At 40.9% G+C, this 25,883-nt stretch overlaps 1 protein-coding gene across 6 annotated transcripts in view; it reads left to right on the top strand.

The window, feature by feature from the left end:
- Nucleotides 1-25,883, top strand: part of LOC140716828 (uncharacterized) — a 394,334-nt gene that overhangs the window by 266,117 nt on the left and 102,334 nt on the right. For all 6 annotated transcript variants that reach the window (XR_012096375.1, XM_073029773.1, XM_073029775.1 and 3 more), the window contains exons 115-125: nucleotides 447-667; nucleotides 1,423-1,569; nucleotides 3,202-3,366; nucleotides 4,905-5,050; nucleotides 9,088-9,256; nucleotides 15,284-15,392; nucleotides 17,550-17,698; nucleotides 20,843-20,968; nucleotides 22,738-22,917; nucleotides 23,795-24,019; nucleotides 24,734-24,860. Coding sequence is in view for 5 of the 6 variants with exons in the window: in XM_073029773.1 (XP_072885874.1) it covers nucleotides 447-667; nucleotides 1,423-1,569; nucleotides 3,202-3,366; nucleotides 4,905-5,050; nucleotides 9,088-9,256; nucleotides 15,284-15,392; nucleotides 17,550-17,698; nucleotides 20,843-20,968; nucleotides 22,738-22,917; nucleotides 23,795-24,019; nucleotides 24,734-24,860 (1,764 nt within the window). In the remaining variant the exon portion in view is untranslated. The remainder of the gene's footprint in view (nucleotides 1-446; nucleotides 668-1,422; nucleotides 1,570-3,201; nucleotides 3,367-4,904; nucleotides 5,051-9,087; nucleotides 9,257-15,283; nucleotides 15,393-17,549; nucleotides 17,699-20,842; nucleotides 20,969-22,737; nucleotides 22,918-23,794; nucleotides 24,020-24,733; nucleotides 24,861-25,883) is intronic.

Raw genomic sequence — 25,883 nt, forward strand, 5'->3', positions numbered from 1 at the left:
TTGAGACAGGATGACCCAATGTGGCAGCTACAATCAGATTAAGTTTCTTGGGTAAAATGTTAATACCCAGCAGGCCTGCTCTATATTCCAATTTCAACCAAATGTGATTTTTATTTTCACTTTTGTCCACTGTCTTTGACCTGAATACTTCTTCATCCATTATCAACAATGAAAACTGTTATTTCTGAAATATTTATTTTTTTGACATTTTAAAGCAGCCATAAAGCACCATCTGCTCCTGTAGATGTCATATTGTTTATAATCTGAAATGCAGTGTATGCCTTTGTTACTGATGAAGGGTCTCGCCTGCAAGAGAAAATCTGCAGATGCTGGAAGTCTAAGCAATGCTGCCTGGCCTGCTGAGTTCCTCCAGTATCTTGTGTGTGTTGCAAGGGTCTCGCCTGACCTGAGGTCTCCAACATTTCATGTGTGTTACTGTGCATCAGGTACATCTGCTATGCTGGAAGTACTGTGCCTTGTCCTTCGGATGGCATTAAGGGTTATGTGTGCCCCAGTGGTGTCTGCTGTCCTCCTGGTACAATTAGTGAGTTGCCCTGTAATCCTGGGACCTACAATCCATTTCCTGGAGCTGGAAGTTGCTTACCTTGCCCTGCTGGCACTATGTGCATCAACAGCAGTACAGTCGAACCTGTTCTCTGCCCCAGAGGTAAGGTTTTTATTTATCACAAGTTAAAACTGACAAATTGATGTTGTCATTAGCACAGATGTCTGGAGTTTTATGAGCAACATGCACAATGCATTTGGGCACTTAAAAGGATTCCTAATAAAAATCTGCACTTTGGACCCAGTTTAGTCTCATTCGTCTTAATATTAAAATCATTCTACATCACCATCAAGAAGTGAAAATTCCTGTAGGTAGAATCATATAATTTCACAATCAAAGTAGCCAACTTCCTTTGTTGATGAATAATAAGAGGAAATTTCTTCACTATTGGGTCAGTGTGGACTATCACGAAAGGTAAATTTAACCTCAGAGCCAGAGAGTGATAGGTAGCTAATCAGCCTTCCAACATACAAATGTAATGCTCAAGCGATCGGCTGGTGTATGTCTAGGGGAAACAAAGAAGCCATTTTGATTAACATATGCAGTAACATAAAGAACCCCTTACACACAAAATGAAATATTCCTTTCCCTGCTGAAGTTGAACTGGGTGACCACTGAGAGTATGTGCATCAACTCAAATCACGTATGTATATACCCTTCTCCATAACATTACAGGGAAGTATATGCAGATTAATGAGAAACAAAAGGCACTGTATAAAGAACCTCTCTAGATGGCTTTGAAGTCAATAGACATCCATTGCATTTTACAACCAATGAAATAGCTTTGAAGTGTTAATTTTGTTCCCTTGAGCACCTGATGGATTGATGGCCTGACTTCCTCATCCTTTCATCTCCAGGATACTACTGTTTCTCAAAAACAAGTGTCCCGGTGCCATGCCCAGAAGGGACATACAATACATTGGAAGGTGCCTCCTCCATTGATGCATGTGTAAGCTGTCCAGCTGGCTTTTACTGCCAAGGTGTGGCAAACTCTGAACCTGATGGTGAGTGCCTATTCCTGATATAAAAACATATTTCTTATGTTTCAAACCATGCAAAATGGAAACTGATGCTATTTGGAGCAAAAGTAAAGAATCAATAATGAGCTAAGCAGGTGGAATATATTATCTTTGTGAAGTCTTACTCAACCTTGCCCACCTCTTTGGTTTCCTGGTTATACAAGCTTCTGAATTAATCTGGTCCTGATAATCAATTTAACAAGAAAACTCACTGGTCTTCACAAATTGTTTAAATCTTCCAAAGGCTATCAGTTTGAGTATGTTCCTGAGGGGTTGCAGTGTGATACAGCTAGTATGGCTCCAACAACCCTGGCTCAACCCGAACTGATACTGTCTGAGTGGAGTTTGCACTTCCTGCCTGAGCTTGCATGGTTTCCTCCCACATTCCAAGTCTTTGCAAGTTGCTAGATTAATTTGCCATCTAGTTGCCCCTAGGTGAACCATAAGTTGCCTTGGCTCTAGTTTACAAGTGAGTGGTAGAGTTTGGTGGACATTCATTAGAATGAAAGGAAAATAAAAGAGAGTTGGTATAGGATGAGTGTAAATGGAACGTGATGGTTGGCATGGACTCAGTGGGCTGAAGGGCCTGTTTCTATGCTAGATAATTCTTGGGATTCAGTTATTATTGTCACATGTAACGAGATACAGTGAAAAGCTCGCCTTGTCTGCTGTTCAGGCAGATCAGATCATTACACAGTGCATTGCGATAGGTCATGGTAAAACAATTACAATACACCTACAGAGTGGTTCCTTAAGGTTTTTATAGCCGGGGTGGTAATGGGGATAAGCTCCCACTACCTTTTAAATGCTCCCATTGGCATGTCTCTCAAATAGCGTTTTGACAACCAAGTCCAGCTCCTGGCCTTCACATGTGGCTTAGCTACTAAACCCAGCAGAAACATTTCTACTGACAGGAGAAGGGGTAAAGGCGGGTGACTGGCGCCCTAATACCAGTCACTTTGGGTAGATGGGGCTTGTCAGCTGTGGTTAGCAGCTCATCTAGGAGAAGGAAGCCTCTGATCTCAAACCTCAGCTGCCTTGTGGCCATATCCACTCATGCGGAAAGCTTCGGGAGCAAACCCCGAGGGAAATATCCAGAGCTGGAGTCCCTAAGGCAGTCCTACACTGAGTTCAATGCTGACTGGCAACTCCTGCAACACTGCTGGTGCCAAACTGTATTGGTCTCTGCCGTTCCTTAGGGTTCATCAGATGCGTGGAGAGGGGGAGCTTGCTGCGTGGGCAACAGCTTGCTTTCCATATTGTACCACCATAGCATGTGTATCTAGACAGGACGCAACATCCAATTTCGACCCTGATTGGCGGAGACCTTATTGACACCTACAGAGAAAATGCAGTGCAGGTGAACAATAAAGTGCAAGATCATAACATTGTAGAATGTGAGATTAAAAGTCCAATTTATCATACTAGAGAGCTATTTAATAGTCTTATCACAGCAGGGTAGAAGCTGCCTTTGAACCTGGTGGTATGTGCTTTCAGGCTTTTTAAAAAAATCTTCTGCCCAATGTAAGAGGGGAGAAAAATGTCCAGGCTGGCTGGGGCCTTTAATTTGTTCCATTGATTCTATGATTTGAAATGCAGTTTCACTTTCTGTTACAGGTCCATGCATAGGAGGATATTACTGTCAGGGAGGAGCAAGAGTTCCCATACTACATAGTGATCCAGTTTTTCCACTGAGTGGTCCATGTACTGAGGGACATTACTGTCCAACAGGCACAAAAGCACCAATTCCATGCCCGGTGGGAACATTTAAGAATACAACTGGTGAGTGAAAAGGGTTGATTTGTTGTGCTAGGTTGTTCCACAATTGTGCTGTGTTTGAATGAATAAACTAATCTGAGAGGTTTTAAATTATCAAGTGGCATTCATATTGGCAGGGAATGAATAATTCAATGGTTTTCTGATTTTGGTTGAAAACCACAGGCCAGTGTCACATGTCAGAATCTGGCGAGGAATTTAACCAGCAAAAGGAAGAATATGTCATCTGGAGCATGTACACTGGCTGGCAACGTGCAAAGTGGTTCTACTCAAAAGCATTGTCAACCAAGGTGTCATGGTAGCATAGTAATTAATGTGACGCTATTATAGCTCGGAGCATCAGAGTTCAATCCCAGCATCCTCTGTAAGGAGTCTCTATGTGAAATATATGGGTTTTCTCCAGGTCCTCCGGTTTCCTCCCATAGCCCAAAAACATACCAGGTAGATTACTTGTCCCATGATTACGTTAGGGTTAAATTGAGGTTGTCGGAGGTTGCTAGATGGTGTGACTCAATGGGCCGGAACTGTATTCTGCATTGTATCTCCAAATAAATAAATAAAATTATCTGATTGCTTTCAAAATCTTAGATATTATTCTCCCAAAAGACAGGAAAATGAATATTTTATAATTATACTCCTAGAGGAAGAGAGAGAAGGTTTGAGCTAACATTTTGATTTGGGAACACAAACTACTATTCCACATTTTTACACCCTTCATAACTGGAGTAGCACTCAAACCATGACTGTAAATTCAATTAGATGTGTAACCATAGCAAGTAACAGATATGACAAGTACCATGATGCATGCTGGGATCATACTGAAGTTTATTTTAGAAGCAACACACACAAAATGCACAGGAAAATGACGGTCGACGTTTCATGCTGAAACCTTTCATCAAGACTGGAAAGAAAGAGGGCAGAAGCCTGAGTTAAAGATTGGGGAAGGGGAGGGAGAGGCATACTGAGGTAATTGGTGAATCCAGGTGAGAGGAGGGAAAGGTAGGCAGATGGAGGAGGGGAAAGAAAGGAAATGATGTGAGAAGCTGGGAGGTGCGAAATGGAAGAAGTAAAGGGCTGAAGGAAAAGGAATTTAATAGAAAAGGACAGTGGACCATTCAATAAAGGGAAGGAGGTGGGAAATCACAGGGAAGAATATGTTGGTGATGGGCAGGCCATGAGGATGGGCAGGCAAATGAAAAGGAGTAAACGGGCCAGAGGGATAAGGGAAACCAAAAGGGAAATGGGGGTTTCGGGGGGGGGGGCAGAGGGGAGTGGTTACTGGAAGTCAGAGAAATTAATGATAATGCTATAGGCTACCAAGACTGAAATTACAGTTACAGCATTTACATTTTTTCCACAATTCTATGAATTTAAGAAATACTAACAATATTCTTTTAAATCTGCTTACCTCAATGTATTTGTGTTTGGAATGACCTGTATGGATGGAATGCAAAAGAAAGTTTTTCACTGTATCTGAAAACAGATGACAAAATAATAAAGCAATTACCAGTTATCAAATTAACTTGATTATATTTGGCTGATAGGAGGAGCTTCACTAGAATCCTGTATTCCATGCCACTCTGGCAATTACTGTGCCAGGGAAGGGCTGAGCCATCCCAGTGGGCTGTGCATTGCTGGTTTCTACTGTCCTGCCCACCACAGCTCACCGTACAGTTTCTTTTGCCCACAGGTATGTTTTAATACTTTAAACTAAGGAGTGTAATTGCCTCATCATCTATCACCTCTGCAATCATTACAGCTTGTGATTTAACTATCCAAACTGATCAGAGAAAAGGCAACTAGTCAGTCGTGTTGAAAATAGTTATAATCCCTGAGTATCTTCAAGTGCTATAAGTACAAACTTTAAATGTACAGTGCCTATAAAAAAAAGTATTCACCCCCCCCCCCCATAAGTTTTCACGTTGTATTGCTTTACAACTTTGAATCACAGTGGATTTAATTTTTTTTGACACTGATCAACAGGGAAATACTCTTTGGTGTCAAAGTGAAAATAGTCTATTAAATGAATTACCAATATAAAACACAAAATAATTAATTGCATAAGTATTTACCCCCTTTAATATGACACACCAAATCATCACTGGTGCAGCCAATTGGTTTTAGAAGTCACATAATCAGTTAAATGGACATCACCTGTGTGCAGTCAAGGCATTTCAACTGATTGTAGTAAAAATCCATGTGTATCTGGAAGGTCCAACTGCTGCTGAGTCAGTATCCTGGCAAAAACTACACCATGGAGACAAAAGAGCACTCCAAGCAACTCTGTGAAAAGGTTATTGAAAAGCACAAATCAGGAGATGGATACAAGAAAATTTCCAAGTCGCTGAATATCCCTTGGAGTACAGTTAAGTCAATCATCAAGAAATGGAAAGAATATGGCACAACTGTAAATCTGCCTAGAGCAGGCCATCCTCAAAAACTGAGTGAGCATGCAAGAAGGGAACGAGTGAGGGAGGCCTCCAAGAGACCTATAACAACTCTGGAGGAGATAAAAGCTTCAGTGGCCGAGATGGGAGAGACTGCGCATACAACAACTGTTGCCCAGGTGCTTCACCAGTCACAGGTTTATGAAAGACTGGCAAAGAGAAAGCCACTGATGAAAAAATCTCACATAAAATCTTGGCTAGAAGGTATGTGGGAGACTCTAAAGTCAGCTGGAAGAATGCTGGAAGACACCAAAATTGAGCTTTTTTGCCATAAAGCTGAATGTTATGTTTGGCATAAGCCAAACACCACACATCATCAAAAATATACCATCCACACCATGAAGCATGGTGGTGGCTGCATCATGCTGTGGGAATGTTACACTGCAGAAGGACCTGGAAGGCTGGTGAAGGTAGAGGGTAAAATGAATGCAGCAAAATACAGGGAATCCTGGAGGAAAACCTGATGCAGTCTACAAGAGAACTGTGACTTGGGAGAATATTTGTTTTTCCAGCAAGACAATGACCCCAAGCCTAAAGCCAAAGCTACACAGGAATGGCTTAAAAACAACAAAGTTAATGTCCTGGAGTGGCTAAGTCAGTGTCCAGACCTCAATCCAATTGAAGAAAGAGCTGTTCACTCACGATCCCAATACAATCTGACAGAGCTTGAGCAGTTTTGTAAAGAAGAATAGGGAAAATTTCATGTGCAAAGCTCATAGAGACCTATCCACACAGACTCAAGGCTGTAATTGCTGCCAAAGATGCATCTACTAAATACTGACTTGAAGGGGATGAATACTTGTGCAGTTACTTATTTTGTTTTTTATATTTGAATTAATTTGGATCACTTTTTAGAGATTTGTTTTCACTTTGACACAGAAGTGTCTGTTTCTGTTGATCAGTGTCAAAAAAGCCAAATTAAATCCACTGTAATTCAATATTGTAAAACAATAAAGCATGAAAACTTCCAAGGTGGGTGAATACTTTTTATAGGCACTGTACATTGGAATAGAATAATCAGATAATGAAAGCTATTGTTTTCATTATTAATAACCATGTTGATTCATAACTACAACTTAGTGTATGAGGTAATTTCCCTCACTTGGGAAAAGTGAGAACAATATAATGCCAGGATTGTTTGAAATGCACACTTTGTACCATTTATATAATTTGAGGTACAGAATCTATTTGTTTGTAACAATTTGTAAAAGTTTATAATATTTTCATGTTCAAATGTTATAACATTTTTAATTATTGACATGAGCTGATATGCCTCATTTTTAGGTTGTACTTTCTTGACTGGACAAATGGTTCTTGGCTTTGTTGACACAGGGGCAGGTAGCAAAGAAAGCTATAAAGAACCTATAGAGGTTAGAAAGGCATGTGGATAAGTTAACAGAGTGAGCAATAATCTGGCAAATGGAGTACAATAAGGACAAATGAGAAATTCTTCCTTTTGGCAGAAAAACATAAATAAGTTTACTTAAGTGATGGGGAAGTGCAGAGGAATCTGTCTTTGTGCATTCTTTGCAAAGAACTCATTTGGAGGTACAACAAGTAATTAAGAAAGCAAACAGAGCACTATCATGGCTCAGTGATAGTGTATTGGACAGACCACATCTGTTAGGATGTGTATAGCTTGGCCTCTCTACTCGAGGGAGGGTATTAATACATTGAAAGCAGTTCAGAGTTGCTTTACAAGGTTGGTACCTACAACACATACATTGTTTTGTGAGGAAAGTTTAGATAGCTGAGCTTCCACTCACTGGAGTTTAGAAGAGTGAGAAGTGATTTGAACATTTAAAATCCTGAGCAGTCTTCGCAGAGTGAATGTGGAGAGGATCCTTCTTCCAGTGTGAGGATCTGGAGCTAGAGTCATTGCTCAAAATAACCACCTATTAAAGACAAAGATGAGATGACTCTTTTTTCTCAGAGGGTGCTGAATCTTTAGCACTCCCTTTCCCAAAGGGCAGTAGAAACCGAATGAATATTTTTAAGGTAGAGCTAGATAGGTTCTCGTTACCATCAGATCAAAATGTGAAGCAATTTCAATGGTCAAATCACCTACTCCTACTTTTGATTTGTACATTATGTATTCAAAGATTCAAGATACATTCATTATCAAAGTATGTATGCAGTATACAACCTTAAGATTTGTCTTCCCACAGACAGCCACAAAACAAAGAAATCCATGAAACCCATTCAAGGTAAAACATAAAACCCACCTACACACACAAAAAAAATCTCACAAACGACAACAAAAAAAACGAGTGAAAAACACAGAATTTTAAGCACAAAATTGAAAGGGTCCAGACATATTCAGTTCGTTATCTACAGGCCCCCCGATTCAAAATCACCCAATATAGCAACAAAAGAAGGAGCAACCAGAAACATATCGTAAAGTGAACTACAGAATTCAATCCACAAACCGCCTACCCAGAACTTCAGCACCATTCTCTGACAGTATCAATGGAGAGAGACGTGGACTTTCCTTCGAGCGAGAGAGAGACCATCACATGCAGACACCCTCCTCCAGCAGCAGTGCGCAAGAGGTAGATGGCGCTGAACACCTGCTCGCTTTCTACTCACTCCTTGATGATTTCAATCTTCCTCGGCACTTTAATCGGTAAGATCGGCAAGAAGTGGAGCTGATCATGAACTCGTCTTCAGGCGGCTTCACACTTCCCTCAAAGTCTCATGGAACCCTCTCAGAGACAGATTCCTCAATCCCACAGGAAACACACCACCAAAATGTAGATCACAGGCTCCAACAGTAGCAGAACCACATTTGAAAGAAAAAGATGGGGGGATAAAAAGAGAAGGAAATAGTTTTGTGAACCGTCTGGAGGATGTCGCCTTTGGTTGCGTTGTTCACTGGCACCATCACAACCATGAATCGGTATTATGCCACAGGAAGTTAATTTATGGTAGTACTTTTCTTCCATAAAATCAGTTGTATTGCTTATGAAATTCTTTATTTTGCTATTCTATTTTGCTATTGCTATTCACTGGCAAATTCTGGTGCAATAAGTTCAGTTTATAAAATTAGCATGATTACCAAAATATAGCATGTCCAGCATAGGTAACAAATGTTATTCTTGAATTAACAATCTCTTCCTATTTTCCACATTGAAATCAAATATTAGTGTCTAGGTTATCTGGAAAACCATTAAGTCTTGCAATATGCTTGATCATTTATTCCTATCAAAAATGTTGAAATCCATTTAACATCTGAGATATAGTGAAGTATAACTTCATTTTTGATTTTTTTTTTGTCCAGGGACATTTTTGCCCCGAAGGTTCAGGAACTCCTATCCCATGTCCAATGGGAAAATATCAGCCAAATTCACATTCCGGTGTGTGCATTCCATGCCAGGCTGGTTTTTACTGTGATAAAGTTGCAACAGTTGAGCATAAACCTTGCCCACCTCATTTTTACTGCCCAGAAGGTGAGTAATTCCATAAACTGTTGCATTATTATTTTTTGTGTTGCGTTTACTTTTCCATTGTGCATTTGGCTGTAATTCATTTCATGTTGACAAAATTACAATGTAAAAACTTTTCAGAGTTGTTTGGGCCTCCTAGCAGTGATCCCTGATTTACATATAGTTTTAAGAATTAGAAGTACTGGCATTTCTCCTCTCTGGGCATAACTAATGAACAAATTTGGCCATGCCAAGGTTGTCATGCAGGCAGTTCAATAGTTTATCTTTGAGATTCATGCTATAATGTTTTCTTGCAGAATGAGTCAATATCAGTCAATTGAGATGTAATTAGCTCCTATTCCCTCATTAATCTCTCTAGAGCCTATTCTTCCTATATTCCCTTTGATTTCATCCTTCTGCCACTCACCCACACACACACACACAGGACAGTTTACAATGGCCAATTCATCTACCAGCCAACAGGTCTCAGAAATGTGAGAGGAAACTGGAGCATTCAGGGGAATTCCAAGCAATTACAGGGAGCATTCCACATAGAATGCTTTAGAGATCAAGATTAAAGCCAGGCTGCTAAAGGTACGAGACAACAGTTCCACTGTCTGCAGCATCCATCCTGTAGCTAACTGAACAATGCTTAGACGCACTAAAGCAGCATTATGGGCCATATTGTCCTTGACCCGACTCGTGCATCATGTTTGCATCTCACGGGGTGTCCGCAGCTGCACTCTGCTATTGGTGCCAACTCCAAAAGTGCAGCAGGAGATCATATGCACTGGCATGTGACCCCTGGCATGTTGCATTATTGCAATATATAATGCATGAGCACAGTGGTCCAAAAAGCATTAACATCAACAATGCCGCTCACCAGGTGCCTCCACAGAACCAAAAATTAGCCTTCAGCATGATCCAACCTATTGAAGAAAGGCTGCAGAACATGGGTTGCTTCATGGTCGTCCAAGTGGACATGATGGCTCTGTAGACAATTTTGCCTTATGACACTTCAAGATTCAAGCTCTGTTGCAAAATTGATGTGTTTCCTTCACTGAACTGTTATTCTAGGTTACAAGAATTAACATAGAACATAGAATAGTACAGTACAGTACAGGCCCTTCGGCCTACAATGTTGTGCCGACCCTCAAACCCTGCCTCACATATAACCCCCCACCTTAAATTCCTCCATATACTTGTCTAGTAGTCTCTTAAACTTCACTAGTGTGTCTGCCTCCACCACAGACTCAGGCAGTGTATTCCATGCACCAACCACTCTCTGAGTGAAAAACCTTCCTCTAATATCCCCCTTGAACTTCCCTCCCCTTAACTTACAGCCATGTCCTCTTGTACTGAGCAGTGGTGCCCTGGGGAAGAGGCACTGGCTGTCCACTCTGTCTATTCCTCTTAATACCTTGTACACCTCTATCATGTCTCCTCTCATCCTCCTTCTCTCCAAAGAGTAAAGCCCTAGCTCCCTTAATCTCTGATCATAATCCATACTCTCTAAACCAGGCAGCATCCTGGTAAATCTCCTCTGTACCCTTTCCAATGCTTCCACATCCTTCCTATAGTGAGGCAACCAGAACTGGACACAGTACTCCAAGTGTGGCCTAACTAGAGTTTTATAGAGCTGCATCATTACATCGCGTCTCTTAAACTCTATCCCTCGACTTATGAAAGCTTTCTTAACTACCCTATCTACCTGTGACGCAACTTTCAGGGATCCGTGGACATGTACCCCCAGATCCCTCTGCTCCTCCACACTACCAAGTATCCTGCCATTTACTTTGTACTCTGCCTTGGAGTTTGTCCTTCCAAAGTGTACCACCTCACACTTCTCCGGGTTGAACTCCATCTGCCACTGCTCAGCCCACTTCTGCATCCTATCAATGTCTCTCTGCAATCTTTGACAATCCTCTACACTATCTACAACACCACCAACCTTTGTGTTGTCCGCAAACTTGCCAACCCACCTTTCTACCCCCACATCCAGGTCGTTAATAAAAATCACGAAAAGTAGAGGTCCCAGAACAGATCCTTGTGGGACACCACTAGTCACAACCCTCCAATCTAAATGTACTCCCTCCACCACAACCCTCTGCCTTCTACAGGCAAGCCAATTCTGAATCCACCTGACCAAACTTCCCTGGATCCCATGCCTTCTGACTTTCTGAATAAGCCTACCATGTGGAACCTTGTCAAATGCCTTACTAAAATCCATGTAGATCACATCCACTGCACTACCCTCATCTATATGCCTGGTCACCTCCTCAAAGAACTCTATCAGGCTTGTTAGGCATGATCTGCCCTTCACAAAGCCATGCTGACTGCCGCTGATCAGACCATGATTCTCTAAATGCCCATAGATCCTATCTCTAAGAATCTTTTCCAACAGCTTTCCCACCACAGACGTAAGGCTCACTGGTCTATAATTACCCGGACTATCCCTACTACTTTTTTTTGAACAAGGGGACAACATTCGCCTCCCTCCAATCCTCTGGTACCATTCCTGTGGACAATGAGGACATAAAGACCCTAGCCAGAGGCTCAGCAATCTCTTCCCTCGCCTCGTGGAGCAGCCTGGGGAATATTCCGTCAGGCCCCGGGGACTTATCCGTCCTAATGTATTTTAACAACTCCAACACCTCCTCTCCCTTAATATCAACATGCTCCAGAACATCAACCTCACTCATATTGTCCTCACTGTCATCAAGTTCCCTCTCAGTGGTGAATACCGAAGAGAAGTATTCATTGAGGACCTTGCTCACTTCCACAGCCTCCAGGCATATCTTCTCACCTTCATCTCTAATCGGTCCTACCTTCACTCCTGTCATCCTTTTGTTCTTCACATAATTGAAGAATGTCCTGGGGTTTTCCTTTACCCTTCTCACCAAGGTCTTCTCATGCCCCCTTCTTGCTCTCCTCAGCTCCTTCTTAAGCTCCTTTCTTGCTACCCTATATTCCTCAATAGACTCATTTGATCCTTGCTTCCTAAACCTCACGTATGCTGCCTTCTTCCATCTGACCAGATTCTCCACCCCACTTGTCACCCATGGTTCCTTCACCCTACCATTCTTTATCTTCCTCACCAGGACAAATTTATCCCTAACATCCTGCAACAAATCCCGAAACATCGACCACATGTCTATAGTACACTTCCCTGCAAAAACATCATCCCAATTCACACCCGCAAGTTCTAGCCTTTTAGCCTCATAATTTGCCCTTCCCCAATTAAAAATTTTCCAGTCCTCTCTGATTCTATCCTTTTCCATGATAATGCTAAAGGTCAGGGAGCGGTGATCACTGTCCCCCAGATGCTCACCCACTGACAGATCTGTGACCTGATCCGGTTCATTACCTAATACTAGATCTAGTATGGCATTCACCCTAGTCGGTCTGTCAACATACTGTGACAGGAATCCATCCTGGACACACTTAACAAACTCTGCCCCATCTAAACCCTTGGAACTAATCAAGTGCCAATCAATATTAGGGAAGTTAAAGTCACCCATGATAACAACCCTGTTATTTTTGCACCTTTCCAAAATCTGCCTCCCAATCTGCTTCTTGGTATCTCTGCTGCTACCAGGGGGCCTATAGAATACCCCCAGTAGAGTAACTGCTCCCTTCCTGTTCCTGACTTCCACCCATGCTGACTCAAAAGAGGATCCTGCTACATTACCCACCCTTTCTGCAGCTGTAATAGTATCCCTGACCAGTAATGCCACACCTCCTCCCCTTCCCCCCCCCCCCCCCCCCCACCACCATCCCTTTTAAAGCACTGAAATCCAGGAATATTGAGAATCCATTCCTGCCCTGGTGCCAGCCAAGTCTCCGTAATGGCCACTACATCACAATTCCATGTATGTATCCAAGCTCTCAGTTCATCACCTTTGTTCCTGATGCTTCTTGCATTGGAGTACACACACTTTAGCCCTTCTACCTTACTACCTTTATACCCTTTATTCTGCTGCTCTTTCTTCAAAGCCTCTCTATATGTTAGATCTGGCTTTACTCCATGCACTTCTTTCACTGCTCTATCGCTCCGGGTCCCATCCCCCTTGCAAATTAGTTTAAACCCTCCCGAACCATGCTAGCAAACCTACCAGCAAGGATATTGCTCCCCCTCGAGTTCAGGTGCAACCCATCCAATCTGTACAGGTCCCACCTTCCCCAGAAGAGATCCCAATGGTCCAAAAATCTAAAACCCTGCCCCCTGCACCAACTCCTCAGCCACACATTCAACTACCATCTCTTCCAATTCTTACCATCACTATCACGTAGCACTGGCAGCAATCCTGAGAACGCCACCCTTGAGGTCCTGTTCTCAGCCTTCTGCCTAGTTCCCGAAACTCACACTTCAGGACCTCATCCCTCTTCCTGCCTATGTCGTTGGTCCCAACATGTATCACGACTTCTGGTTGCTTTCCCTCTCGTACCAGGATGTCATGCACCCGATCAGAGACATCCCGGATCCTGGCACCCGGGAGGCAACAAACCATGTGGGTTTCCTTCTCACGTCCACAAAATCTCCTGTCTGCTCCCCTGACTATAGAGTCTCCAATGATGACAGCTCTCCTCTTCTCCGTCCCATCGTTCTGCACCACAGGGTCAGACTCAGTGCCAGAGGCCCTGCCACCGTGGCTCACACCTGGTCGGTTATCCTTGCCAACAGCATCCAGGACGGTAAACTTATTATTCAGGGGAATGGCTACAGGGCTACAGGGGTGCTGCTCCAGATTCCTCACACGGTCTTCCAGATTGCCCAGCTGCATGCACTTCTGGCAGATGTGACACTGTGGGAGAGGGGAGTTCCCTCAAGTGCCACATCTCACAGGAGAGGCACATCATCGTCTCAGGAGGCATTGCAAAGACTAACTGGGAACAAACTCATCTTCCGCCTCTTCCCGTCAAAGCCTCAAATCTCCACTCCTTCACTGGCCCACTCACTCACTGGCCACTTTCCACTATCAAAGGTGATGCCTTCTGAATCAGGTGTTATACTATAGCCCCATCTGCTTCCTTAAGTAATCATTAAAGATCATGTTGGACAAGTGTAAGAAAAGTCGTGAATTCTTTTAGAATCCCAGCCAATATTTTTTCTCACTCAAAGTGATATGAAAAGTGGATTAATTGATTATTATCTGACCGCTGTTAACGTGATCACATTGTGTAATTTAACCACCATTTTCCTTAGCGGGAGGAAAATTAACGGCTATATTTCAAACCTGTGATTGGCTATAGTTTGTTGAAGTGCTCTGAAGATTTGACTACTGCTTTACAAGAAAACATGGTAGCTACAAGTTGCAGAGAAAGTGTTTTCTCACTTCCTAGTTGTGATCGAGGATCTGTGACCTGAAACATAATTTCATTTTCTTTAGAGATGTGACCTGACCTGCTGAGAGTTTCTATTATAGTCAGTTTTAGTTCAGATTCCCAGCATCTGCAATTTATTGATCTTCAATTTATGAATCAATGTGCTCATTGGAATAATGACAAAATAATTGTCATTGGATTATTATTGGTCATCTCTTTCAAGGATGTAATTGGACTAGCAAACAAAGCACTGGACTATGGGTAGAACCCTTGCCACAGAGAAAGAAGGTTGTGGGTGTCAAATCCCATGCCAGACACTGGTGTGGTTTCTCTAACTTGCTTGGATTTTCTCTTTAAAAGCAGTACAGTAGCTTAGTGGTTAGTATAATACTTTATACACTAGCTGTAAGATCAGGGTTCAATTTCCGCTGCTGTCTGTAAGAAGTTTGTACGTTCTCCCTGTGACCATGTGGGTTTCCTCTGGGTGCTCTGGTTTCATCCCACATTCCAAAGACATATGAGTCAGGGTTATTAAGGTGTGGACATGCTATGTTGGCACCAGAAGCATAGCAACACTTGTAAGAGGCCATTACACATCTCGGACTGTGTTGGTCATAGACACAAACAATGCATTTCACTATATGTTTCGATGTATATGTGATAAATAAAACTAATCTTTAAGGATCTTTCGCCTTTATTTACTCCTGCTTGTTACAACATTAATAGGTACGGTGATTCCTGTTCCTTGTCGTCTTGGAACATTCACCTGGAAAGAAATGTCAGGTTTGAAGGAGGAAAAGCAATGCCTACCTTGTCCCACTGGTAAATACTGCAGGTCAGTTCTTGCTTCTCTTTTAGATACAAGGTTGTTACATATGGGATTGAAAGATAATCAGAAATATCTGTTCAGTTATGAGTAAGGTCAAGTGCTTCATGCTTTCAGTATATGTGGAAGGTTGGCGAAACAAGTGGTGAATGTACATTCACTTCCATTTTGATCATCAGATGTCCTTTCGTTAACCTTAGCAGAGGCAGTGTAAATAGTGCTCTTTGCCATTCTGTGGTTAAAACAGAATTGCAGCTCGGCATAATGCTGCTAGTAAAAGTCTCATAAACAACAAGAATTTTAATTGCAAAGTTCAAAGAATGACTGTGTTGAGAGTTCAGTATGGTGTTCTATACTGATGTGTTGCAAGTCCTCATAGTATTGGCATGCAGCTGAGCAGATGTTACCTCTGCAGAAACATGCCCAAATACAAGAACACTCCTCCAGCCACAGGCAAGTGCTGCTACTGAATAGACAGATCGTGTAATAATAAGAGGTGTAGGATAGTGTTTTGAGGAGGACAGAGGGGCATGGAGGTGTTGGCCAATGCCTAAAGAAGACATATTATTTATACATGGAGTCCCTTCTGGGCTACAACCAGGTACTCCGGGCTGGAGGTGACTGAGGAGGTCTCTGTAAGAATGAGTTGAATCTGTCGTCATTGTGTTAGTTTCCATGGCATAGCAAATTCTCATGCCTGCCCCTGTGGCCTAAAGAAGTGGCAAATTAAACTCCTTGTCCCTGTGCATGGTGCTTACCTAGTCCTTCATTGCCATAGAAGCAGCAACCTGGTATGATACTGAGATTTAGCAGGATCTGCCTGTGACCCTGGAATGTGTGCAGCTGTATTTATGGCGGCTGAAGCCTGTTAAATAATGAACAATTGGGCTTAGTTCACCCTAATTATTCTGTGGTAAACAAGAACTGATAGTTTTTTTTCTTGAGCAGTGAGGTTAAAATTCAAAAATCCACAGAAAATGAGAATTGAGTGCACTTGTGTACTCAAGGTACAGCTATTTTTCAACATTGTTTATTGAAATTGTGTAAATGTCACAAGTCCTGAGGCTCTCTGCAGGTTGCTGTAATGGAACAAACAACTCATAAGGGATAATATTGGCAGGGGGCTAAATTGAATGGGATACCAGTCCTTTAAATGGCTTTCTTACAAGGACAAATATAAAATTCAGTTCAATCAGCATTTAGTTAATGACTTGGAGCAAGCCTTCATGGGATAAACTAACCTTCCAGTAAATGATTCTGGTGAGACATATCTAACTTTTCAGAAACAATTTCTCCTAATGTACATACACATCCAGAATTTTCTATTCATTAGGTTTCTCAATTGTTTTCATCTCCAACTCTATTACTGAACTGCCCTTTACAGCCATAATTGTTACATCTTTAAATGTTTTGACAGTCTCTGCTACAATTTAAGTGTAACCACATTGCAGAGTATGTACACTACATTTGTCTTCAATTATTACCTAGGCAGCATATTGAAATAATATTATAACAGATAATTTGCATTCCATAAAGGATTGTATTCACTTAATAATCCACAAGCTACATCACAAAATCACCAGAATAATCCAATTCACAAATCCGAAAGGATAAATGTCTCCATAACATCAACTATCAGAAATTAGTATTGTCACTGTACTTATTAAGATTCTTTTGCTTAGAAGTGTATATAAATTACTCAATGTTAAACAATATTTTATAGTTCCGACTAAACAAGAATGTAAAACCAAAGCTGATAATTAGAAAAACCATTAAGGTTAATGGTTCTCCTTCCTAATGTGTTAAGTCTTCTATCACAGAATCTTGCTGCCACCTATATAATCCATTGTCTTGTTTGGAGAATTGCATTGAGTAATAATCTTCAATAAATAAAGAACTACTCCTGATTATAAATTAAAAACAGAAAATGCTAGAAACATTCAGCAGGTCAGAATGCATCTGCAGGAAGGGAAACAGTCAATGTTTCAGCCCACAGACACTACATCAGAGGTTCTTGGAGATTATTATTTGGGCAGAAAATTATTGTGCAGTATTTATCCTATGAGTCAGCACAAACTCCAGACGTGTTCTTCCTCCAAAACAATGTATATTATAATCAATGTTCTTGTGCATTTATGTAAGTTTGAAACTTGTGCTTCTTTACAGAGAAGGAAAGATTCAAGGAAATTGTGCTGCTGGTTACTTCTGCCTTGCTGGTAGTTTTAATTTTACCCCTCCTGGAATTCTCCCTAATGCCTCAGCTGACTATAATCCATGTAAGTGGGGCCAGTCGTGTGCTGGACCATGTCCTGCAGGTATGACATCAAACAAATTTTCAATTTATTTATTAGTTTAGTTATTGTTTACAGATGGTCTGTATTCCTATTGAATGCAGAAAGCACTTTTTGTCCAAGTTACTTTATGCTCCTTGGAATTGTTACCAATTCTGTGATCAGAATGAGTCATATTTCACAATTTCTAATTATTCTTTCTTCATGGAAGGCCCTTGGGAAATGGTCATTGAGTCACAGAAGCAAGTTCTTAGGCCCAACTGGTCCAAGCTGACCAGACCAAATTCCCATCTAAGCTAGTCCCATTTGTCAACATTTTGCCCATATCCCTCCAAACATGTACCTGTCCAAATTCCTTTTACATGTTATTAATCTACCTGCCTCAACCACTTACTCTGGCAACCCATTCCATATATTGATTGCTCATCAAGTTCTGATTAAATATCCCCCCCCCCACCTAGAATCTCTATTCTTTAATTCTTGATTCCCCAATTCTGGGGAAAAAGACCAAAAAACATAGGAACAGAATTAGGCCATTCAGCTCATTGAGTTTGCTCTGCTATTCCATCATGGCAGATTAATTATCCCTCTCAACCCCATTCTCCTGCCTTCTCCTTGTAACTTTTCATGCCCTGACTAATCAAGAATTTATCAGCCTCTGTTTTAAATATACCAAATGACTTGGCCTCCACGGCTGCCTGTGGCAATGAATTCCACATATTCACTACCCTCTGGCTAAAGAAATTTTTCCACATCTCTGTTCTAAATGGACATCCCTCTATTGTGAGGCTGTGCACTCTGGTCCTAGACTCTCCTACATCTTCTCCACATCTAGCCTGTCAATATTTGATATGTTTCAATGAGACTCTCCCACCCTCCCTCATTCTTCTAAACTCCAGCAAGTACAGGCGTATAGCCATCAAATGCTCCCTTTCATTCCCAATCCTCCTCTGGACCCTCACCAATGGCAGCACATATTTTCTTAGATAAAAGGCCCAAAATTGTTCACAATACTCCAAGTGCTATTTAACCAATGCCTTATAAAGCCTCAGCATTACATCCTTGCTTTTATATTCTAGTTCTCTCTAAATGAATGCTAAATGAAGACACTTGCCTTCCTCACCACCGACTCAACCTGTAAGTTAAGCTTTAGGGAATCCTGCACAAAGACTCCCAAGTCCCTTTGCACCTCTGATTTTTAAAAATTTTCTCCCCACTTAGAAAATGATCTACACTTTATTCCTTCTACCAAAATGTATAACCATAAACTTCCTGACATTATATTCCGCCTGCCATTTCCTTGCCCCCAAGTCTAAGTCCTTCTATGTACTCACTGCTTCCTCAATACTACCTGCCCCTCCACCTATCTTTGTATTGTCTGCAAACTTGGCCACAAAACCATCAATTCCATCATCCAAATCATTAACGTATAACATGAAAAGAAGAATTCCCAACAAAGACCCCAGTGGAACATCACTAGTCACTGGTAGCCTCTCAGAAAAGGCCCCCTTTATTCCCACTCTTTGCCTATTGCCAGTCAGCCAATGATGATGCCCCTCATGATTTATGCACTTCTATAAGATCACCCCTTATTTTTCAGTGACAAAAGTCCCAACCTGCTCAGCCTCTTTCCATAACTCAGTCCTTTGAGTCCCATCAACAGCCTTACAAGTCTCTTCTGCACTTTTTCCAGCTTAATGACATCTTTCCTTTGGTAAAGTGACCAAAACAGCTATCATGAAGCAAACACAATGATAATATCTGGTATATTGAAGATAATGTAGCCAAGTGAGGAAAGTTGATGAATCCTAAATGTCCATGACCAGCATCAGATTGTATCAGTGATGGTCATTTGGCTCAATTTCAGTTCCAGTATGCCATAATGTCTCTCAATCATTTTCAGAAGAGTGGGAGAATGGAATTACTCATGAGTCAGCAGAGATTGGATGGCTTTCTTTAAGGTTGCACAGAAATATGAACATTTTATACGGATCTCATATTTTAATGGATCTGATGAAAAGTATTGATAGAAGAATGAGAGAGTATGGATCTGACTTAAAAAAATACTAATTTCGGATTGAGAGAGGGCCATGCCTCCTTTTGTCTGGATGCACTGACAACAATAATGAAGTTCACAGAGGAGGGTACTGGTGTGGTATGGGCTGTCTATGGTAGTCAGTTTATATTCTGGGGGGCAAACTGGACCTGATGCTGGAGGAACTCAGCAGGTCAAGCGGGTGCTGATGGAAGAGTCTCAGCCCAAAATGTCAACTGTTTATTCATTTCCATAGATGCTGCCCGACCTGCTTAGTTCCTCCAGCATTGTGTGTATGTTACTCCGGATTTCCAGCATCTGCAGAGTCTTTTGTGTTTACCATTAAGGTGATGTTCCCTGCAATTGAACACTTTAGAAATGTATTACGACGCTAAAGCTCAGTAATGTCAGCCCACCAAGTCCTTATCAGCAATTAACAGCTCACTTACAACTAATCCAACATTTATCCTAATTATTGTTCTTCCCACATTCTCATCAACTTTCCTAGCAGAGAAATCAATGAAGGAATGTATGATGTCAGAATAAGTGATTGATTGATAACTAGTCAAATCAGATTGTAGTGTAACACAATATAACACACAATAACATCAGTAATTTTTATCCCTGGATCTTTTTTCATCATTCAGGAACTGCTGCATTTAAATAATTAAAGCCATGACTTCAGAATTCTAACAGTCCGCTCAATATGCCAATGAAAATTTTAATTGTAAATTTGATTTTTAAGTTAACTGTCAAACATGAGAAAATCTGTAGATGCTGGAAATCCAAACAACACACACAAAGTGAGTCCTGATGAAGGGTCTCGGCCCAAAACATTGACTGTTTACTCTTTTCCATAGATGGTGCCTGGCCTGCTGTGAGTTCCTCCAGCATTTTGTGTTTAAATTAGCTATGTCATTCAGTTCTCCCGTAGTCATCCTCTGTAACGTCAATGAAAGAGCTGCAGGAACCTCATAAAAAGGCCACGGAGAGCTTTTAAACGATTTCCTGCTATTATTGAAGATGTTCTTGCAAAGTTGCAGCAGGGAAATAGGAGAAATGCCTCTGAGTAGTTTTGTGTGTAAATTGTTTTCATTTCAGTGTGAAAGTAATTCTCTGGACTCCTCCTTCAGGTTTCTTTTGTCCTGAGGGGACTGAAGTAACCAAACCCTGCCCAGCAAATACAATTAGATTACTGCCTGGTGGCAGACAGCAAGAGGACTGTCAGCCATGCCCACCTGGATACTGGTGCAAAGAAGGTACCGATTAAATTTACTGTCAAAATACATCTTTTGAGTCCACATGAACTGATTAGAATGTTGAAAGTGACATGAGTGACAAGAGTAATGATCTTTCAAGAATCACTAGATTCTGGAATGGTTCTGGAGGACAGGACAATTGCAAATGTCATTCCTAGAAGGGAGGGAGGCAGAAGAAAGAAAATTATAGGCCATTTAGCCTGACTTCAGTGATTAGGAAGATATTGGAGTGGATTGTTAAGGATGTGGTTTTGGAATACTTGGAGGCCAAAGTCAGTATGGTTTCCTTAAGGGAAAATCTTGCCTGACAAATCTGTTGAAATTCTTTGAAGAAATAACAAGCAGGATAGACAAAGGAAAATTGCTGGATGCTGTGTACTTGGATTTTCAGAAGGCCTTTGACAAGATGCCGCACATGAGACTGCTAAACAAGTTAAGAGCCCAGGGTATTACAGGAAAGATACCAGCATGGATAAAGTATTGGCTGATTAGCAGGAGGCAAAGAGTGGGAATAAAGGGATCCTTTTTGGATTCGCTGCCAGTGACTACTGATGTTCCACAGGGGTCTGTGTTGAGACCACTTCTTTTTATGTTGCATGCCAATGATTTGGATGATGAAATTAATGGCTTTGTGACCAAGTTTGCATACGATGCAAAGATACGTGGAGAGACAGGTAGCGTTGAGGAAGAAGAGAGGCTACAGTAGGACTTAGAGTAGGAGAATGGACAAAGATGTGCCAGATGGAATACAGTGTCAGGAAGTGTATGGTCATGCACTTTGGTAGAATAAATGAAAGGATAGAGTATTTTCTGAATATGGAGAATATTCAAAATTCTGAGGTGCCAAGAGGTTTGGGAGTCCTCATGCAGGATTTCTTAAAGGTTAATTTGCATATTGAATTGATAGTGAGGAAGGCAAATGCAATGTTAGCATTCATTTCAAGTGGAGTAGAATATAAAGGCCAAGGATGTATTGCTGAGAGGTTATAAGACAACTCATGAGGCCTCACTTGGAATATTGTAACAAGTTTTGGTCCCTTATCTAGGAAAGGATGTGCTGACATTGCAGAGGGTCCAGAGGGAATGAAAGAGTTATCATTTGAGCAGTGATTGAAGGCTCTGGGCCTGTACTCACTGGAATTTAAAAGAATGAGGGAGATCTCATTGAAATCTATCGAATGTTGAATGGTCTAGATAGAATGGATGTGAAGAGGATGTTTCCTTTGTTGGGGGAGTCTAGGACCAGAGGGTAGAGCCTCAAAATAGAGGGCTTCATTTAGAACAGAGATGAGGAGGAATTCCTTTAGCCAGAGGGTAGTGAATACGTGGAATTCATTGCCACAAGTGGCCGTGAAGGCCAGGTTACTGGGAATATTAAACGTAAAGGTTGCTGGGTTTACTATTACGGCGTGATAGGATATGGGGAGAAGGCATGAGAGTAAGGTTCAGAGGGAAATGGATCAGCCATGATGAAATAGTGAGTGGACAATGGGTCGAATAGCCTAATTCTGCCCCTATATCTTATGGTCTTATATAGCTACAGAATAAAACAACAAGTCAGTTGTAGTACTGATGATATGGTCTTATGGAGATTTCATAATTTTTACTTTTTAAAAATTGCAGTACCAGTTTTTTCCTCCTGTTGTTTAAAGGCTCCGCTGAAAATTTAAACAGTATTTGTAAACATTTTTACTAACATCAATGATCTGACAGAAAATATTTCAAGTCTCTTCCATAGCACTTAACAGTTAATGTTTGCCTGAACTCAGGTGATCCCATTCTTTATCGCTGTCCTGCTGGTTATTTCTGTGATGGAGTTATCCAGGTTCTGCATATGTTTCCTGTTGGACCTCAGAAGTGCCCAGTGCACACATACTCCAATGTTAGTGGAGCAGCCAGTCAGGCAGTGTGCCAGACCTGTCCTCCAGGCTACTTCTGCAACGAAACAGGTATTTCTGACTTATACAGTAAAGCAATGCTTTCAAATAAAATTGTCTATCAATCCAGTTGCTGAAGCTTGGCATAAAAGATGAGTGCTTCTCCTAAATAATATTTAAAATGGTCTTTATTACTTTTCTGTCCTTTAGATTGAAAAAATGCTAACCACCTGCAATTTTAAATTTAAAAGCAAAAATATAATCTATAAGACCTTAAGTTTATAAGCACCTAAAACTACATTCAGTATTTGTTAGTTACTTGTCATCAAAACCTTATTCTTAAAGTGCCTGAATACTAGAAACTGAACTTGCATGTGAATATGAACCAAGGGACCACAAAATCTAATAATGGAAATTGAGAGTACAAGTCCCTATGAGCACATCACAAAGTTACTTTAGCCACATTTACTTAACTCACTTTAAATTCACTGACGTTACTTATGGGAATGGTGTTCATTTGTATTCATCAATACTTACAATTTTCTTCTGTATCACTGAGTATTTAAATAATATAGTAAAGCCCCGATGATCTAGTGTGGTTGGAATTTTGATATTGCAGGACTGGTAGATCTTCTGGATGTTATTGGATGTTATCAATATTCATAGGCCAACACATGTTTTTTTAAAAATACCTTGTGCAGTATTATAAATTTTGCAGTGAACTAAGTAACTTAAAAGGTGGTTGGGAATGGTATTCTTGGTGAAAGAAGAGGGAGCATGAGAGCTGAGGTCCCAGTGAGCAGGAAGAAAGTGCGGCAAACATCATCTGGTGAGCCAGATCCCGAGCTGTCAGGATTTCTAATGGTCAGATAACAGATTATTGTAGTTTTCTAGTATATGCCATTTCAAAATGTCAGTTTGCTGTAATAATTAAGGCATTTGTTATCAGGACTGACCACCTATGAAAATTACAAATGCCCGCTGGGTTACTGGTGTCCTGGAAAAGGGAACCTCATGCCCTGTCCCGGTGGAACAGTGGGAAACAAGACTGGAGCTGCCAGTTACAAAGACTGTCAACCATGTGCACCAGGTTACTACTGCCCTGATCCAAAACAAATCGGTCAACCGAACATCAATGGAGTACCCTGTCGAGCTGGATACGAGTGCCTGGAAGGTGAGTTTAAAGTAAAAGTTGTAAATAGAAGCTATGGTTTACTTATGTATTAAATGCTGTTAAAGAGTAGCTCTGTTTTTTTAAGGTTGCTACCTTATTGAGTAAAGTCTCATGCAGTCACTGGTCTTTTGAAGTAGCAGTTGACTGGTGAGGCTTAAACCAGAGATGTAATGCATGCATATTCCTCACTCAGAAGGTTGGTTGAAGAACTCAGACCCTACACTGGGGTTGATCATGCAACAAAACAAACAAATCCTAGGAAATGGGCTGGATTGCGATTTTTGCATGACGCGAAGCTGCGTCATCTGTGCATATGACATGAAACACAAATTGAACAAAACAAATTCTTTTAATTAGTCCTGACGAAGGGTCTCGGCCCGAAACGTTGACAGCGCTTCTCCCTATAGATGCTGCCTGACCTGCTGCGTTCCACCAGCATTTTGTGTGTGTTGCTTGAATTTCCAGCATCTGCAGATTTCTTTGTATTTGTCTTTTTAATTGTTTTCCTTTTTTCACATAACTTCTTGAGGAATGTATTTTACTGCTTATCTCAAATTTTTGGGGAGTGATTTGTGAATTCTGTAAGGGTGAATTTCCGTTACTAACCCATAACATGGGGGTCACCTGTACTAGATGTTTTTAATTTCAGCTTAATTTTTAGAACTGTTACTGTATCTCAGGACAATAACTAACTGTTGTAGTTTCTCGTTTCAGGTTCAGTAAGTGAGGTTTTGTGCAGAGCAGGCTCCTATTGTAGTGCCAGGACAGGGGTTGCATTCCTGTGCCCTGGTGGTTATTTCTGTCCACTTGGATCCCACACATACAATACTCCAGAGCAACTGTATGTATCAATCAGTTATTACTCCTATGATTACATCAGTCAAATTTTCTTGTCAAGCTATAATTGGGGATAATGGTGCTTTGCTATTATACAGTATTAAATAAAAAACAAAACTGATAATCCTAATTGTAAGCCTTAACCTAAGGCTTACAAAAAAGACGCAAGTTTGTGATTTGTGATATGTTCTGGATTTGTTTTGACTCCTTTCATTCCAACCTTTACTTGACAAAAGTAACATCTTGCTCTCTGCATCAACATTAAAATGCATTAGTATGAAAGATCTGCATTTGCGCAGTATATTTCACAAAGATTATTTACTTTTTCCCATTTCAATCTAAGAACCATTTTAACTAAACAATTGTTAGATATTGCCAAACAATATTTCTGGAACAGGAAATTCATTTTTGCAAACTTGCATTTTCACATATGTTCGCGTTTCCAAACTTGCCAAATTTGTTTACTTTTCATTCTGTCTTTTTTTCCCATGTCTTGATCTGTTTTTCTTTCCCTCTCGCTTTTTTAATTCTCCATACATGAAATGTATGGTGTTAATTCTTCAGCTCTGGATCCCACTTCCTTCTCAATCCTTGTATTGTTAACTTCATAATCCCTCAATCTGATGCGTTCTGGATGTCCATGATGGCTTTCCGTGACTTTTGCTAAGGACATCTGCAACCCTCTCTCCGTCAACATTTACCAATTTGTCACCTTTTTGGAAATACTCTTCTTCTACATTGAAATGGATGACTGATTTTTCCATATTCCGTTTGCCATGTTCTGGTCCACGCACTCTATTTCCTCTTTGAATGTTTTTATGTCCTTATTTTTCACAATTCTGCCTAGTTTTGTATCATCAGCAAACAAAAGTTTGTCTCCTCAGCTGAATCATTTGATTGTAAATGCCTTGGTTCCAAGCACTTACCTAAGTTCCATCTATCAGCCTAAGATCTGTTTACTCACATGATTTGCTTTCAGTTTGATACCATTTCTCAATACACCAGTTTATTATTCCCAACTTTATAT

Source organism: Hemitrygon akajei, chromosome 26 (genome assembly GCF_048418815.1).
Source record: "Hemitrygon akajei chromosome 26, sHemAka1.3, whole genome shotgun sequence".
In the NCBI taxonomy this organism is placed as follows: domain Eukaryota; kingdom Metazoa; phylum Chordata; class Chondrichthyes; order Myliobatiformes; family Dasyatidae; genus Hemitrygon; species Hemitrygon akajei.